The sequence below is a fragment of the Epinephelus moara genome, chromosome 16, assembly GCF_006386435.1.
Source record: "Epinephelus moara isolate mb chromosome 16, YSFRI_EMoa_1.0, whole genome shotgun sequence".
NCBI lineage: Eukaryota > Metazoa > Chordata > Actinopteri > Perciformes > Serranidae > Epinephelus > Epinephelus moara.
This window is the reverse complement of record NC_065521.1, coordinates 34114458-34131001: the sequence shown is the minus strand read 5'-3', so window position 1 is coordinate 34131001 and position 16544 is coordinate 34114458. Positions and strand designations below refer to the sequence as shown.

The window sequence follows — 16544 nt, the reverse complement described above, 5'->3', positions numbered from 1 at the left end:
CCTTTGTGTTGGCATAGAAACATGCACTAGATGGCACTAGAGAGCAGAGTCAAAACTCTGACGACAAACATGGCAACAGTGAAAGAGGTTGTAATAATGTGCCTTTTATCAGAGGCAGGGTTGTAGACAGTGGTGGTCTGTGAGGCCATTAAATACTTAAGACATATGGACAATGAATTCTCTTCACTACATAAAGGATTTGTTCTGTTCCACCATTTTTAAAACTACTATGTTGTTTCTTGCTTGAATGACGCTACACTGCCCCCCAGGTTTCCAGTGGTGCTGCTCCATTTTGTCTGTATCCATAAGCTTTTAGAGAACGTGCACAAATACGGACAAAATCAGCTAATGCCTAGTTTCCACTTACGTATGTGTATGAAGACAAGGTAACTGGAAGTCCATTTATTCCTGTGGGAATGTCCGTGATATCTGATGTGCTTGCAAAACCCCTCTGTAATGTTTCAGTCTGGAATTTGCCTTGACTACTTAAAAAAAAATTGAACTTTAGCGGTGGATTTCGGAAAGACCATATGACAGTGCTAGCTTATCTAACAGGCTATTTGCTTCAATTTAGTTGCCTGTTGACTGTCAAGTGAGTTTGTATGAATAAAAAGAACTTGTTTATCTAGTTTTTACACATTGTGAATCTGAGTAATGTTATTCTGCTAAAATATGGTTATTAATCATATACAGTCAGATTGTCATTATGACTCGTTCAGCCTTTCATACGTCTTTTTAATGGCATATTTCACAGAACACACCACATACCTGGCAGGTCCTGCTTTTGTCTAGGCAATGTTCCAAGCACATATACCAAATTACTGAATATTGAAAACAACAAAATTAGCCTCTCCCCCACGGCTACAGGTGGTTTCTATCACGTTTCTATCCATCCATTATTGAAATGCACTTCCTTGCGTTGGACACTAGAGGCATCAACCGTATGTTTACAGATCTAGGGGGAACCGGTCACATGTAAGTGGACACGAGGCGTAAGTACAGACAGAAGACGCTGTCCGTGTCAGCATACATATTTAACATTGGGCAAAAATGAGCCTTACCTATTTTCATTTGAAGTTTTTTGTTCAATATTTTGGAGATTGATCCACGTACCGCTAGAGGAAGGGTAGACGTACCATAGATTGAGAGCCAGTGTCTTGGGGTATTATTACAGAGTCAGAGAGATGGTTGTAATGCTGCTGGAATTTATTATATTGTAAGGGCTTTTATCTCATTCACACCCTGTATGTATGTATGGTTAGAATTACACAAGCTGTATTTCGAATGGGTCCAGTGGCTTCATGGGATCCATTGCACACACAGGCAGCTGTACTAGCTGTCAGTTCGGGTAATAGAAGCTCCAGAATTGGAATTGTAGGGCTTTTACTCCCATGATGGACTGTGATCAGGCCACACTGGGCTGCTGAGTGGAGAGAAGATGGTCAGGCGTAAGTGACTCTCTATACCATTGTTGAGAGGGAAGGTGATGAATGATTTTCCCCCGCTTTTCATCGGCACTGTCGGAACTGTTAGATAACCCCCGAGATTTATGGTGCTCCCCGTTGTACTTTCTCACTCCCGGCCATAACCAAGGTTATGTTATTCCCTGTGTGGTTTATCAGCTGAAATATAACTGCCAAACAATCCAGAAAGCTGTGCTCAGTGTTTAACAATAGACTCACCCTAAACAAACCCAATTAGGTCAGTGACCTGCTGTCAAGCATTGTGCCGAGGACTGTCAACATTCCTCCCATGTGAGAGTGTATCCAGCCATTCTCCGTCTCAGCCAGCAGAACAAGCCGCTCATTTTTGCTTATCTGGTAAGAAAACAGAGTTGGAGCTATTGTGACTAAATACTTTTCAAATTTACCTTATTTGATCCAGCCAGCATTGGCCACAACAGGAATGCTTTCCTCTGGTACTGACACATGTATGTGTGCATAGATCTAAGACCACACAGAGATTAAGCTGATATCTCAACAATTCCATGTGTCCAGATTGCGTTCAGGGAAAATTCCTCTAAAAACTCAAATTACGATGTTTGGACTGGGAATTGCTGATGTTGATGAATAAGCACACAAAAGTGATTAAAATTTACAGATGACAACATTTCCATGAACTCCCCCCAAACCATCCCGAAATTCCTCACAAATTACACAAAGCAACTGTTGAGACTAAACGTCAATTTGTCTTTTTTGTTTTCCTCCTTCTTGACTCATCTCCTCTGTAAGAACACACAGAGAATAAAGGCTCTGGAGAAAGGTCAGATCACGTCTATTTGGTTACATTTCAAGTATGGGAGGAACAAAGAAGTCAAAACAAGAGTTCCTGGCAGATGAGCTGCGCTGCCATCAGATATTCATTAGAGTTCTTTGTCCTTTAAATTGAGTGCTTTGATGCAGAGGATAAGCAGCACACCTCTCGTAACATTTCCAAGCAGCTCTGGCTACACGTCGCTGTTGATGAAGTCATCATCCTCTTCAGGGAGAGCAGAGGCACGCCGACTGTTTTTATTCAGGGTGAATAATTGAATGAGACAAGGAAGAGCATTTCATATCAGAGGGCCAGATCATCAATCACTGCCATTATCTCAGTCTCTGCCCCGATGTCTCCGCCGCTTGTCCGCAGCCTGCCGCATCCTCAGCTCTACCCACTAAACTGATTTTCTGTCTGGCGTCGATGGCTGCGAGCCTGCATCTGGATCCCGGATGCTTTAAGTGGTTTTAGCTCAGCATGTGTTTGAAAAGGTGATTATAATTTACTGCTCACCACAAGTCTTCCACACTGAAAGAGCAAAGACGTTTTGACCATGAAATTGAATGTGGCGACATCAAAACGAAGAATCACTCCTGTTTACACGCGAACACATTAATCTTCCTAGAATGTGGCTCTGTGACAGGATGAAGTGATCTGACCTCTCAGGAACTCCTCATTCACAGCTGGGCTGGTTCTTAATAAGCCAGTTTCTCTTTTCGTTTTAGTCAACAAAATTGACTCCAGATCTCTTTTAACGGAGCACATTGTTTCTCAGCGTCAATGAAAATCCTTTTCCTCATTTTATATTTTAGAGAAGGTGTGTCCAATTAGTCCTTGTAGTGACACTTCTGTGTGACCACTAAATGTCTATATGTCAAAATATTTATTCACAGATATTGATGAATGCAGTATAAACCGTGGAGGTTGTAAATACGGCTGCATCAACACTCTGGGGAGCTACGAGTGTACCTGTCCACCAGGGTACAAGCTGCACTGGAACAGGAAGGACTGTATTGGTACGTAGCAGCACTGCCCCCGTGTGGTGAATCTACTGACACACACTCAAAGTTTCCTTCCTTCAGTTTCCTTATACTGGAGCCTTGGTGATTTCGCTCTCTCTGTCAGCTTTCTTTACCAACAGTGTGTGACTCTGTGTGGGTTTTTATTTTCCTTCAGAGCTGGTGAAATGTCCTGTCGGGGTGGTGGCACCAAAGGCCACTCTGACCTGCAGCAAGACGGGCAAGAAAGAGAGCTGCTCTCTCACCTGTGCCTCTAAAGCTCACTATCTGGCAGGTATGTCACAAAACAGAAGTCTTTAAGGTTCAAGTGTGTAAGATTTAGGGGGATATATTGGCAGAAATGTAGTAATAATAATAATAATAATAATAATAATAATAGTAAACTTTATTTGTATTGCACTTTTAAAAACACATTTATAAATAGCTTTTGGGGATAGATGCAATAGTATACGCCATTATCAACAGCAATAATATTGATAAAAAAAACATTGAACAAAAAATTGAAGGAGGTCGCTGGTGGTCAGGTCCCGGTGGTCCAACTGCTCGGAACTCTGGGAACTCAGGGCTCCCAGCAGATCCAGGATCTGCAGAACGCTGCTAGTCACCAGAGTCTGCTGGTCGAGAACCATCAGGCATTACTGCTGCAGACGTCCGGCATCGCCACCCAGCTGCAGGAACTCGCCAAGATACCTGCCACGTCGCCACTCACTGCCAGCCAATGAGATCCTCCAAGATCGAGTTGGTAACGAGCACCGCCAACTCACGCCGTTTGGTCTTAGGGGGCCCAGAACCTCTTTTTTTGGGACATGCTTCTGGCGAAATTATGTAAATGCAAATATCAGGGCACTACAATGGCATTAATAGTCATACAAGTATGAAAGTTGACAAGGAGTATCCTGACACAAGGGGCAAATTAGCAAAATAGAATTCTGGGGCTTGCTGCTATTTCATTACAAAATATCACACAGAACATCCCCAAAACAAATGACTGTCCGTTTGACTAATTCTCATCAAAAATTATTATTTTCATCACTTTGTGTTTAATGTTACTGCTTCACTTGTACATAGAAAACTTCCCAATTTCATAAGCTTCAGTTTGAGCCCAAGTTGATCTTTCTATCTTGAAAATTACACTTGCTTTGGCCTAAATTTGTCACTGTATCTCAAATCAAAGAAAACAGAATTTTCATATTTCAAATATAGGCTAACAGGAAATGACATTGAAAAAAACTTCTAACCAGAAGTTTCAGCTGGTTGCAATTTGCAGTCCTCACCACTAGATGCTGCTAAATCCCCCTAAATTTTACACACTGTTCCTTTAATTAAAAATGTACTGCTGCTTAACTTGTTTTGTTTGTGTGTGACCTTTTGCAGAGTCTGACAACAGCTACTCGGTCAGCTGTGGTATCCCCATCCTCAGAGGGAAGTCTCCTGCCAGGCTCAACTCCAGCAGCAGTCAGAGCTGCATAGGTTCGCTGATTTCTAGAATCAAACACTTCTCAACACTCAGTCGGTCACTGTCAGCCTGTCTTTGCTGCTGCTGCAGTTTGATGTTACTGTGTGCTCCTACCCACTGTGCTCTGTTTGTCTGTAGAGACTCTGGCCCCTCCAGTGAAGCAGACGGCGTCTTTCAAGATTAAAAACGCCAAATGTCACCTGCACCCGAAGCTGACCGGAAGGACAGAGGACAGAGGACGGACACTTGGACCAGGTCTGTCTTCATCTGTTTGCATATGCTATTATTTATAGAAATCTAAAGGGATGTACAGTGTAGTTTAGAGCTGAAACTATACATTTAGTGGCAATTTTTATTTTGATAAATTAATTGTTTTAATAATTTTTCAAGCAAAAATGCCCAACAGCTGGTGCCAGCTACGTAAATGGGAGGATTTGCCATTTTTCTTTGTCATATAAGATATATATTTTTGGTTTTTATACTGTTGCTTTGACCAAACAAGTAATTTGGTTCTTTTTCTTTTCTTTTTTTAAGCATTAATGTTTATTGAGTTTGTGCATACAACCACAAGTAGTATATATATTAATTCAGGACTTTTTTTATACAGTCAGAAGAGAGAGAAAGAAAACAAAATTTACAAATGTCCATTATCGAAGAAGGTCATATATGTATCTAGTTCTTAGTGCTATATTGTTGGAAGCTGGACTTGCTGGTGTTTCTTGAAGACGTTTCACCTCTCATCCAAGAAGCTTCTTCACTTCTAAAGGACAGGTGCAGGGTCGCAGGCTTTAAGCCTTGTGTGGATGTGAGCCCTTACAGAGTCCTTGAGGTCACATGTGAGTCATTGACCCACCCGGTCATCATGTGAAAGAACTGAAGAAGCCTCTTGGATGAGAGGTGAAACATCTTCAAGAAACTTAAGTTGCAAACGATAGAGCACTTAGGATTACCATGACCTGGATGACTGAGAATCTTCACCAACATATTAATCTAGTATCTTGAAGTTTAAACATCAGTTAGTCCATGAGCATTTTCCACTGTGTCATAAACCATTCATTTCTTCTATTTACTATCAAAAACATTTTCTCTCTCTCTCTAAGCTGATAGGTCATTTTTCTCCATAGTAAAAATCGCATTATTTTAAACCATTTTTCTATAGTAGGGGGTTCAGTCTTGTCCCACATCCTTGTGATTGCCTTTTGCTTGTGATCACTAATATCTTGGGTAAATATCTTTAATCATCAATGACACAATCATTTATATTTCAAAGGTACATAACTTTGCATCCCTTAGGTCCTGCATCTATCAGAATTTGGGGATGCATAGTAATATCGGTACGTCATCTGTATCAGGCAATATTGGCTTTAAAATGCGATCAGAATTGGCCAACATGCTTTTTCTTAATGTGCACAATGAATGAATATCACATACACTGAAAAGTATTGTATGTCATGTCTCTAAGAGTGTACATGCACAATATGATGTTAATTCCACTATAGAAGAGACGTCATGATCACTAAAATTAGGTGGGAGAAAAAGTGGATATATCGATATTGGTATTGGTTATCGGTCAACTGAGTTGTTCGATATCAGCATATCGGATATCAGCAAAAATTCCAATATTGTGCATCCGTACCAGAATTTCTTTAATTGTAACATTCACATTGACCCAGAATGAGTGTAACATTCCCCCAGAAATGTGTGTGGGTTCATCTGTTCCCATGTATCTGCCAAGATGATTGTTGTGAACCGGCTTGTTGACTCTTACATCAACTATATTGTGTATTTTTCACAATTTTCTGAAATTTTACAGACAAAACAAATTTGTCTATAAATTGAGAAAATAATCAAAAGATAAATTAATGAAGAAAACTATAGTGAACCACAATATATGTAAATATATAGTAGAACGTATTTGGTATACCTGTGTCGTATCTGCTACCCTTGAGTCAAAGCTCCCAAGAAACTAGACCTTCACTGTCAAACATTCATCAGCAATAAATATTATTGTGTGATTGGAGTTTACTAATATCGTGCTGTCCACAGGAGGGGCTCAGCCCTGCAGCAACTGCCTGGTGACATTTGTTAATCTCAAATGTGACTCTTCTAAGAAAGCTAAAGGGCGACGTGCTCGTAACCCCGCCAACAAAGAGGTGACACGCATTACTTTGGAGCTGGAAGCTGAGGTCAAACCCGGAGACACTACAGGTCAGTCATCTCATTAAAATCAGTACCTTTACAGCAGTTTCTGCCTGTGTTGACCTTGTGCTTATGTGACTGTACAGCCAACAGGTTATTTATGCAACCTAAATGTCCAGCACATGGTAATATCTCATTTTTAAGATTGAATCTAAATATGTGATTTTAGGATCTCTGTGTGCTTGTGACTGAAACTGTTTTATTGACCCTTGAACAGGGAGCTGCAATCTGAGCTGCCTGAGACAACGCATGGAGAAGCAGGTTAAGACGTATATCAAGGCTCTGAAGAAGTCCATCAACCAGGAGCGCTTCCTGATCCGAGTCGCTGGTTTGGAATACGAGGTGGCCCAGAAACTTCCGCAGGCTGCTCCCATTCAGGAGAACTGCGGCCCAGGCTGGGAGAGAGACAATGGCCGATGTGGTAAGACCAGAGAGCTGCGCCGGGAGTGTTAGATGAGCTCTTTTACTGTGAGGTCTAAATGTATTAGATTAAAGAACTAAAAGAGTAATGACAGACTCCTGAATGTAATATAACCCAAGTGAAGATAAGATAAAATGGGAAATAAGGGAAATTGTTGTGCAGCAGTTACAGTACGAAGTATAAAAGAGTGCAAATATTAAAATTTAAAGTATCAATAGGGTGCAAATTAAAATATATACAATGATAAAAATATAAACAGGTTAACAGTAAGGATGACATGTATGAGAAGTGACACATAGCTGTGTATGTATGATATCAAGTCTAATTTATGGTGTCATAATCTGCATTAAGCTCTTGTGAGATAGTAGTATACATTCAGTGTCCACTTTATTAGGGACACCTGTACAGTTAAATGAATTCTGATACAACTGTCAACTGTCATGAAGCCGTTTATGTTCAGTTTTTGTTTACATTATCATAACATCAAAACAATCTCGATTGATAAACAGCACTACAAGTAGAAGTAAAAATATGTATTTTTGATTTTGGAGTGAACTGTCCCTTATTTCTGTGAACTGATTAAAGTGAAGTGTGGATATTCTCTCAGTCAGATGCTCCTCGGGGTCTTACTACCACGGTGAGCAGGAGCGCTGTGTCCAGTGTCCGCCCGGCACTTTCCAGGAGAAGGAGGGGCAGCTGGCCTGTGACCTCTGCCCCGGCAGTGACGGCCACGGGCCTGTCGGGGCACGAAACATCTCCTCCTGTGCAGGTAGCCTAGTTTAAACTCTCAGGCACAATGTGAAACATGTATTCCTGATCCTGTGAGAGGCTGATGTCCTTAGTAAACCCTCTCTCCCTGCTCTGCAAATCTAATCTAGGCCAGTGTCATACGGGGTACTTCTCCAGCGATGGGTTCAAACCCTGTCAGCCATGCCCTCAGGGCACCTACCAACCAGATTTAGGACGGACCCTTTGCTTCCCCTGTGGGGGAGGACTGGGCACCAAGCGGGAAGGTGCCAGCTCCTTCCATGATTGTGAAGTCAAAGGTCAGCTTGTGCTCTTTTTAATCACTCAGTAAATACTCAAATAATTTGCCAAACTTTTCCCACTTAATGTGCATTGTCATGTCTGCCCTGCAGTTCAGTGTTCTCCGGGTCATTACTACAACACCACGGTACACCGGTGTATCCGCTGCCCGGTGGGGACGTACCAGACTGAGTTCAGACAGAACTACTGCATTTCCTGCCCTGGCAACACCACCACAGATTTTGATGGTGCCACAAGTGTCTCACAATGCAAGAGTGAGTACGAAAATTACTGTTTTGAGTTTCCAGATTTCTTAATCATGAGCTGGAGATTCATTTGTTTTGTTTGTGTATGTCTAGACAGGCAATGTGGTGGTGAGATGGGTGAATTCATGGGTTACATTGAGTCACCTAACTATCCCGGGAATTACCCTGCTAATGTGGAGTGTATCTGGAACATCAACCCGCCCAGCAAGCGCAAGATCCTGATTGTGGTGCCGGAGATTTTCCTGCCCTCGGAGGATGAGTGCGGAGATGTGCTGGTTATGAGGAAGAACTGTGAGTGTCTCTCTGTCTGGTCGATGTGTCAGTGGGATTTAGGATTTATAACTGTGTCATACAAACCTGATTAGTCACCATTGTCCTTTCTGTGCCCCTGCCAGGGTCGGCCACATCCATCACCACCTACGAGACGTGTCAGACATACGAGCGGCCCATTGCCTTCACCGCTCGCTCCAGACGTCTCTGGATTAACTTCAAGTCCAATGAGGCCAACAGCGCCAGAGGCTTTCAGATCCCCTATGTTACTTATGATGGTACGTAGCCAGCTCATTTATCACACTAGCTGTGTATATACACACCTATCTGTCTTCTCTGTGTGTGTGCTTGTGTTTCGAAAAATTCTTCGGTTTCCTAAAATTGAATTTCAACTTTAATTAAAGTTCTGACTTCAACATGTCATAAAAACTTTATTTATATAGCATTTTTAAAGCCAGTTACACAGAACATCACAAGATGAAATAAAATACAAAATTATTATTTTACAAATAAATATATTACAAAAAAATATAAAATACAAATAATTAAAAATTTATTTAATTAGACTTAAAAGAAGAAATACGGTGGAAGCACACCACTATTAAATTGATATTTCATAATATTAGGATCAGGCAAAAAAAATTGGAAGATGATTTTTTTTTTTACTTTGCATATAGAGAATAAATTCAAACTTTAATACGATTTGCAGGCATAAGAAAAACTAAATCGGAGGAGGAAGATTTGTTTTGCATTTTGAGAATAAAGTCAAAATTTTGTGAATAAAATCAGCTCCTTTCGGTCCATCAAGTTGTGTCTTGTGATGCAATCATACGACATATCCTCCCTGTATTTGAATCAGTCGTCACCACAGATACCCCGACCTTACATCTGTCCATTACCAGCTATTGCAGATTGCACAAATGCTGTCACCCCCTCCAAATTTGTGGTTTCTCCTTCTGCAGTTTTCAGCACAGTCTCTTTAAAGCCCTAATACCTATTACCAGATTGTGAATTTGCATTAAAGAGAAACAATCTTCTTGTTAGTAAAACCAATTCTGAAGTACAGTTTCACTAATTCATGCACACAAAGCATTTTGTAGAGGCAGCTGTCAACACTAACGCTAGTAGTTTAATATATTCTCAAAAGTTCGACTTTAAAAAGGTATACTATGCAGGAATCCAGCTCGCCAGTGAAAGTAAGCGCCAAACCCACATTCTCATTTGGCATTTCACCTCACTATATTTGCATGTTCTTTCTGCAGTGTATCTCTTGGATGCTTGCTGCTTACAGGCTGGCAGCTGGTTGCTACATTTTTATTAAGCCCTGAGCGCCAGAGGTGCACGCCCATAAACATCCTGAACTCAGAAAATAACAAGAAAATACAGGCAGAGGGTCTCTGAATAAATATACATTACCACAAACTGAGAGTGGGGTTTAAGTGATGATTAGAAGGGATCACTTCTTTGAGTCTGTACATTGTTTTTGTTGTTTTCTTATGGAAAATCCTGCACAGTATCTTAAATGTTGAGGGATCTGATCTTCTCAAAATGCATTTGCCCCCTTAGTGCCCAGTCCTAAGACTCTTCCGTACAGAATAAAACAACCAGAGTAACAGACATTTCTCAGAACTTTGAGCATCAAAATAATTTTGTCCACTGCACTGTATGTGGACAAACGTCAAAATCTCAGAGTTGGATAAAATCTGTGCAAATAAAACCAAAACCATCTGCACTGATGGGCGGACGTAAATGTTTTATTGTTGTTGTTGCTGTCCCTTTAATGTTACACTGTAGATTTAAAATTAAAGCTTCAGTTGGTAACCTTTAAAAAAATAACTGCCACATTTGCTGAAACTGTCACGACATACACACAATATTGAATAAGACGGTGTGGAAAAAAAACTTGTTACTCAGCATTGTCCTGGTGCCTGTAATGGCATTTGCAAAATTCTACGGCACTTGAAGGAAAACAATCAGTCAGAGTCGAGGAGCCTCTAACACAGCTGTCAGTCACTGCTTGTGAACTGTGGTCAAACTGTCAAACTAGGCAGCGCTCATTAAATATGAATCAAGATTCTGTATCTGTATCACCCATTTCTATCTCAGATGTTTTCAGAAACGTATTGTAGTGTACTGTTTAGCTGTAAATGAGAGAGTCTGTGTTCTGTTGAAAACTGTTGAGCCAAAACCGACCACCGCCATATATCATATGTCATATTTGATCAGTGCTGCCTAGTTTGACCGCAGTTTACAAACAGTGATTGACATGACTGACCGCAGCATTAAGCTAAAAAATACACTGGCGCCACCCCCTGGACGCATCGCACTGCAGCTATTCAACAGACGACCACACATAGTTATTACTACTTTTACTGAGAAAGATCTGTACCTATTTGGGCTCTGCGTTAGCTTAAAATCATGTGTGGAGAACCCCTAATTAAACTTGATTGCTCACCTGAAGAGCTGCTCCCCAGAGCTATGACTTGCCAGACAATATCTTTTTGGTAATCGTCTTTATAATGACAGGATCGTGGGTCTTTTAGCTCGGGGCATTTCTTGACCTCAGCGATGAGTCTCTTGTCAACCAGTCTTTGTCAGACACGAGACAGCGACAGAGTTCTCTTTATGCATCCATGGTGAAGAAAGGAGTCGAGCTGCCATAGGAGCAGAGAAAAAGAGCTGCTATGGGAGCTGGTATGTACAAGCAAGGAGTGAGTAGAGGGAAAGTGCTATGGGGCAGCAAGTCCAGGAGTGCAGACACGTGTCTAGCCACTGCCGGTGTGAGGTTGTACATTGAAAATAATAGGGGCTGTTTTTTTGACGCGGGGCATTTCGCTGTCGGTGTGCTGTTAGGTCTTTAGAGACTCCCTGGCTCTAATTGGTTGTTTATGTTCAGATGCTGTGGACACTTGCAAATGCCATCAAAAACATCAGCAAATAAAACAAGTAATGTTTATAAAAGTTACCAGCTGTATCTTTAAATGGTCTGAATTAAATGTCCAATGGATAAGTCAAAGGATTGACACAGCTTCTATTAATTATTTCACCACCTAACTTGTTGTCAACACACACTGCCTGTTTACATCATTTCATAATGTGTCAAATTATGATTGTGTCTTGTGTTTTTTTTTTAAATTCAGAGGACTATGAACAGCTGGTAGAGGACATAGTGCGAGATGGAAGACTCTACGCCTCAGAAAACCATCAAGAAATCCTCAAGGTTAGCAGATCTTCTTCTCACTATGTTCATTTCATGTTGGTACAAAAGACCACCTGTGAGAGGTGACTCAGTCAACCAATAATCTGTACCTTTAAGATGTTATTAGGATAAACAAAGCTGTTGCCAACAAACATTAGTACTTGCATGAGTCAGACGAATATTGAAAAGATCTGCTAATGTCGTCATGTAGTAGGTGTGCAATTTGTTTTCCAACCTTGTGTAATAGCCTCAAATGTTACTGAAACTATTATTAAGGATGACGATATGCGTTGAAGTGTGGCGTTCACACCCATCTGTTCTTCCCCACAGGATAAAAAACTGATTAAGACTCTTTTTGATGTGCTGGCTCACCCAAACAACTACTTTAAGTACACCACTCGGGAGTCCAACGAGATGCTTCCTCGCTCCTTCATTCGCCTCATAAGCAGCAAAGTGTCGGCTTTCCTGCGGCCATACAAGTAAAGCTCGCACAGCTGCTGAAGCACCGGATCGTGACCCCCACCTCCTCCCCCCTGACATCCCCCTCCACCTTACAGGCCACATCCCACAACTCTCACAGGACTTAAGAACATACTAGTATGTTTACACTCTCTTATTTTCCATAGGCTTTGACAATAAACACTATGCAGACCTGAGAAATACTGACAATTTGTGTTTTAGGATTTTTTTTGGCAGTTTGCATTCAGCGCAGGTCTGCAGTCCCGAGCTCAAGCATTTAGTGGGGATGTAGAGTACGTGAGTGGGTTTGGTTTCTGTTGTGCAATGCAACCACAAAAACAAACAATAGAAACGCCTATTTCAGACAGTAGGAGTGACGTTTTGTGTGCGCGGTTTAAGCTTGATCAAGCTTGTCATTGTATTTGCTAAAATGAGCGGTGTGAGTTCCAGCTCCAACTCCTACCATTAAGTATGACTGTAAGTGTTGTGTAAGTGTTGTGTAACCCTGGTTCCATCTTCAGTGTCTGTGTGCTGTCCTCGAGGAGGAGCGGTTGTTAAATTCATGTCGCAGCTGCGTTCCAGGTCATTCAAAGCCTTACTATATTTGAGCTCTTAGAGCAGTTTCCAAGGGTTTTACTGTTAAAACAGTTAATCTATGTTTTGTTCCGTCTGTCTAGACTGTGCTGACGTTTTCCAACCTTAAGATTATTTCTGTTGCTCTTTTATTTTTTCAACTCAAAGCAAATACAAACAGGTGGTTTATCATTCCAGGAACATAGTGGACATTTGGGAGATGAATAACAAACTTATAATTGTGAGAGCCACAGAAATGAGATAATGTGATGTCTAGTGGAACATGTCTCAGAGAGAGAGAGAGAGAGAGAGAGAGAGAGAGAGAGAGAGAGAGAGAGAGAGAGAGAGAGAAATGTCTTTGAGGGACATTATGTTTGCTGCTTCTTTTAAAAGGTCACTTTAATTCTTCAATCTCATATTGTCTTTCTGATGTACTCGACACACTAATAGTCTCTAGGTTTAAAACTAAAGGAAGCTCCACGCCTGAAATACTTTAGTTCTTACACACAGTAAGTTGATAATCTCACATTGTCTGTCTGTGGACTACCAGTTTTATCGTGTTTTATTTCAATCTTGTAAATAATGAAAATAAATTAGACGAGGGTTGAATTCTTTAATCCTAAATTTCTTTACGCAGGACACCTAAAATCACTTTCTGCCCCACCAGTCTCAAATCCAAAGACACCCAGTGACCCCTTCAAACACCCCGCTCATGTTTTGTTCTGTCCCAATGAAGACAGCTCTTCCAAAGACCGCCCAAAAAAAGGGGCGGGTCACTTTGTTTTGTGCACTAAATTTAAAGCCCATCATCCTACCTTTTGAGTACAAAGTGCAATGAATAAAAACACATCTCAATTTTCTTACACACTATTGAGACCCACAACGAAGCTTGTGAAATGTGTTTAAGGCTGCATTCTTGTTGAGACTCATTGTATTAAATATTTATCAGTCACGATGGGCAGAAGATGTTTAGGTTTCAACGTGTAACTGCTCTCTTATCCAGAGGAACACAAAAAAAATATGTATAGTGTCAAAAAATGTAATAAAAACTGAGTATTTGGTGTGTAAAAAAAATATTCTTTGAGTTCAAAACAATGACCAAAACAGGGTAAAATGATTTAAGTTTTAAAAATCTAACACTTTGCTAAGTAGTTAAAAGGAATTGTTCAGTGTTTTGGGAAATACGCCTACTCGCTTTCTTTCTGGAGATTAAATGAGGCTGACACCACTCTCATCTGATCAGTAAATATAAAGCTACCGCCATGAGACCGTTAGCTTAGCACAAAGACTGGAAACAGCTAGCATGGCTCTGTTCAAAAGGTAAATAAATCTGCCTGCACCTCTAAAACTCACTAATCAACACATTACATCTTGTTTGTTTAATCACTACAGTAACTTAAATGTTAAAATGCAGGGGTTTTTGTAGCACTACTTCTACGTAGTTGCCTAGCAACCTCAAAGACTCCAGCACCGCACTGGGTTGCACCAGCTACAAGCGAGTTCAAACTTACCCTGGTTTGAACGTAAATCAGTGTAACATTGGTTGGAGTTAACGTGCTACTAACATTTTAAGGTTTGCGCCAACTGAAATACAGCCATGTTAAATCTTAGACCTAGCCCTTGGTAGGTTTAAAGTCCTCCGTAAAATAGAGGTTGTCATGCTGCATAGTTTTGAAACGTGGGATAACTGGAGTATGAGGAGCTAATTATACCGACTGTTTTGTATCGGCAACACGTTTTTTGTGAAAGAATAAACCCTCGTGATCTTGTGTCTTTTATACTCAAAATAGAAATGCTAGAAATAGAACGGGGGTTTCTGTAAACATGCGAAATCAAGTGCGTACACATAAAATAACACAAGTAAATGGACAATAAGAAATATCCTCTGCAAGCAAACAGAGGTATAATTATAGATGAAAACTACACATTTCTAACAATTTGCCAGTGTAGGTAATCATTATGTGTTCATTATAACATTACAATTTCATCTGCCTAGCAGTGCTTTTCACTGATTGGCCACAGGAAGTGAAAACGTCATTTTCTGCAACAATGATTTAGATAGTGTGGACTTAATGCCAAAGTAGCTAGGATGAACCTTGCGTCTCTATGGTGCAACCACAGATAGATAACAACTAGATACCAGACCCCAAGATGGCACCCAGTCTGTCCAATGGAATTGCTCATCAGGTGCATTTGCCAAAAAAGTTTCTAGCTTACAGGTTTACTTCCGCAGTATGCGGGCCAATGAATATGCGCAGTAGAGTTTACCCCATTGGCTACGCCTACAAGTTACTACCCGGCTCATAGACTGATTTTAAATCTCTTTTCTCAGCTCAAGGAACGTTTTTCGAATATAAAACCTCCGTAGGTCAAAAATTCTTAATAGAAAGTCATAATTGACCTTGTTTGCAGTCTGAGGTGTCCTGTCAGGCATTTTTTGCTGCAATAAGTGGCCACTAGAGGAAATCAAAGTAAGGCTAAGCGGTGTTCCTGGGGGCCAAGGTGCAACTGGTTTTAACATATCGTTCACTGTGGATTTCGCACCCTAACGTAAGAGGGAACCTGCGTGTAGCTGGTGTATCGGGCTGCAGGAAGGACTCCCTGGAAGAAAGTAAAAGTATTTCCCAAAATTTACAGACTGTTCCTTTAAATTCATTAGCACCACCACTGCAGTCAAATTGGTACAGATAATCCCCAACACCCCATCCTGTACATTCAACCCTCTGAAAGAAATTAAATTGAGTCAACGCTTGCTCTCTGACTTTATTTCGTCCCCACTCATGTAAATAAAAATAAGTGAGGTGGTACACTTTATATGATGTACCTAAACTTTAGGATGACACAAAGGGATTTTGACCACATTGTCAAACTTGAGGGCGATGCTGGGCCAAGCCATCTCATGTCAGTTTGAAATTCCTCTATGCAGTTCTCAGATTCTGTACATTTAGTCTCCAGTATCTCCGTGTGCTACAGTATACGCCAGCAGGCAGCATCCCAGCACGCTCACTTGGCCCTCATTCCCAAAAATCCCCCTCCCACCAAGAATCAGCTTCTTTCCTGCAACCTGATAAGTTTTTTTGTTTTCTGTTGTTTTTTTTTTATTGTTGCCTTTTAACGAGAGTTTGCTATGATGTATCATAGAGTTGATAATGATATTTGCACTTGAATTGTTATTGCTCATGTAAAGAAATGTCTGGATTTTGTATTGTCTTTTTAAATGAATGGAATTGGTGTTCTTATTTTCTTGTAGCTTGTTTGTTCATGAAATGCTCACTCACCGTTTAGTCTATAGAGATGATACACATAACATTATCAACTGTTTAAAAAAAAAAAGAAAACTATGTACAGAGGTGAATGAAACAAGTTTGTACTTGTTACTGCCCAAAACACTTATCGAAAT

The 16544-nt window shown here is 40.7% G+C and overlaps 1 protein-coding gene across 1 annotated transcript in view; it reads left to right on the top strand.

The window, feature by feature from the left end:
• The window catches only part of scube3 (signal peptide, CUB domain, EGF-like 3), an 82549-nt gene extending 66118 nt beyond the window's left edge, over positions 1 to 16431 (top strand). Inside the window, exons 11-23 of the mRNA XM_050064242.1 lie at positions 3150 to 3272; positions 3433 to 3549; positions 4650 to 4745; positions 4870 to 4986; positions 6778 to 6939; positions 7148 to 7351; positions 7959 to 8120; positions 8230 to 8397; positions 8491 to 8652; positions 8737 to 8934; positions 9039 to 9191; positions 12054 to 12133; positions 12443 to 16431. Of these exons, the coding sequence (XP_049920199.1) occupies positions 3150 to 3272; positions 3433 to 3549; positions 4650 to 4745; positions 4870 to 4986; positions 6778 to 6939; positions 7148 to 7351; positions 7959 to 8120; positions 8230 to 8397; positions 8491 to 8652; positions 8737 to 8934; positions 9039 to 9191; positions 12054 to 12133; positions 12443 to 12595 (1895 nt within the window). The 3' untranslated portion in view covers positions 12596 to 16431. The remainder of the gene's footprint in view (positions 1 to 3149; positions 3273 to 3432; positions 3550 to 4649; positions 4746 to 4869; positions 4987 to 6777; positions 6940 to 7147; positions 7352 to 7958; positions 8121 to 8229; positions 8398 to 8490; positions 8653 to 8736; positions 8935 to 9038; positions 9192 to 12053; positions 12134 to 12442) is intronic.
• The last annotated feature ends 113 nt before the right edge of the window (positions 16432 to 16544 follow it).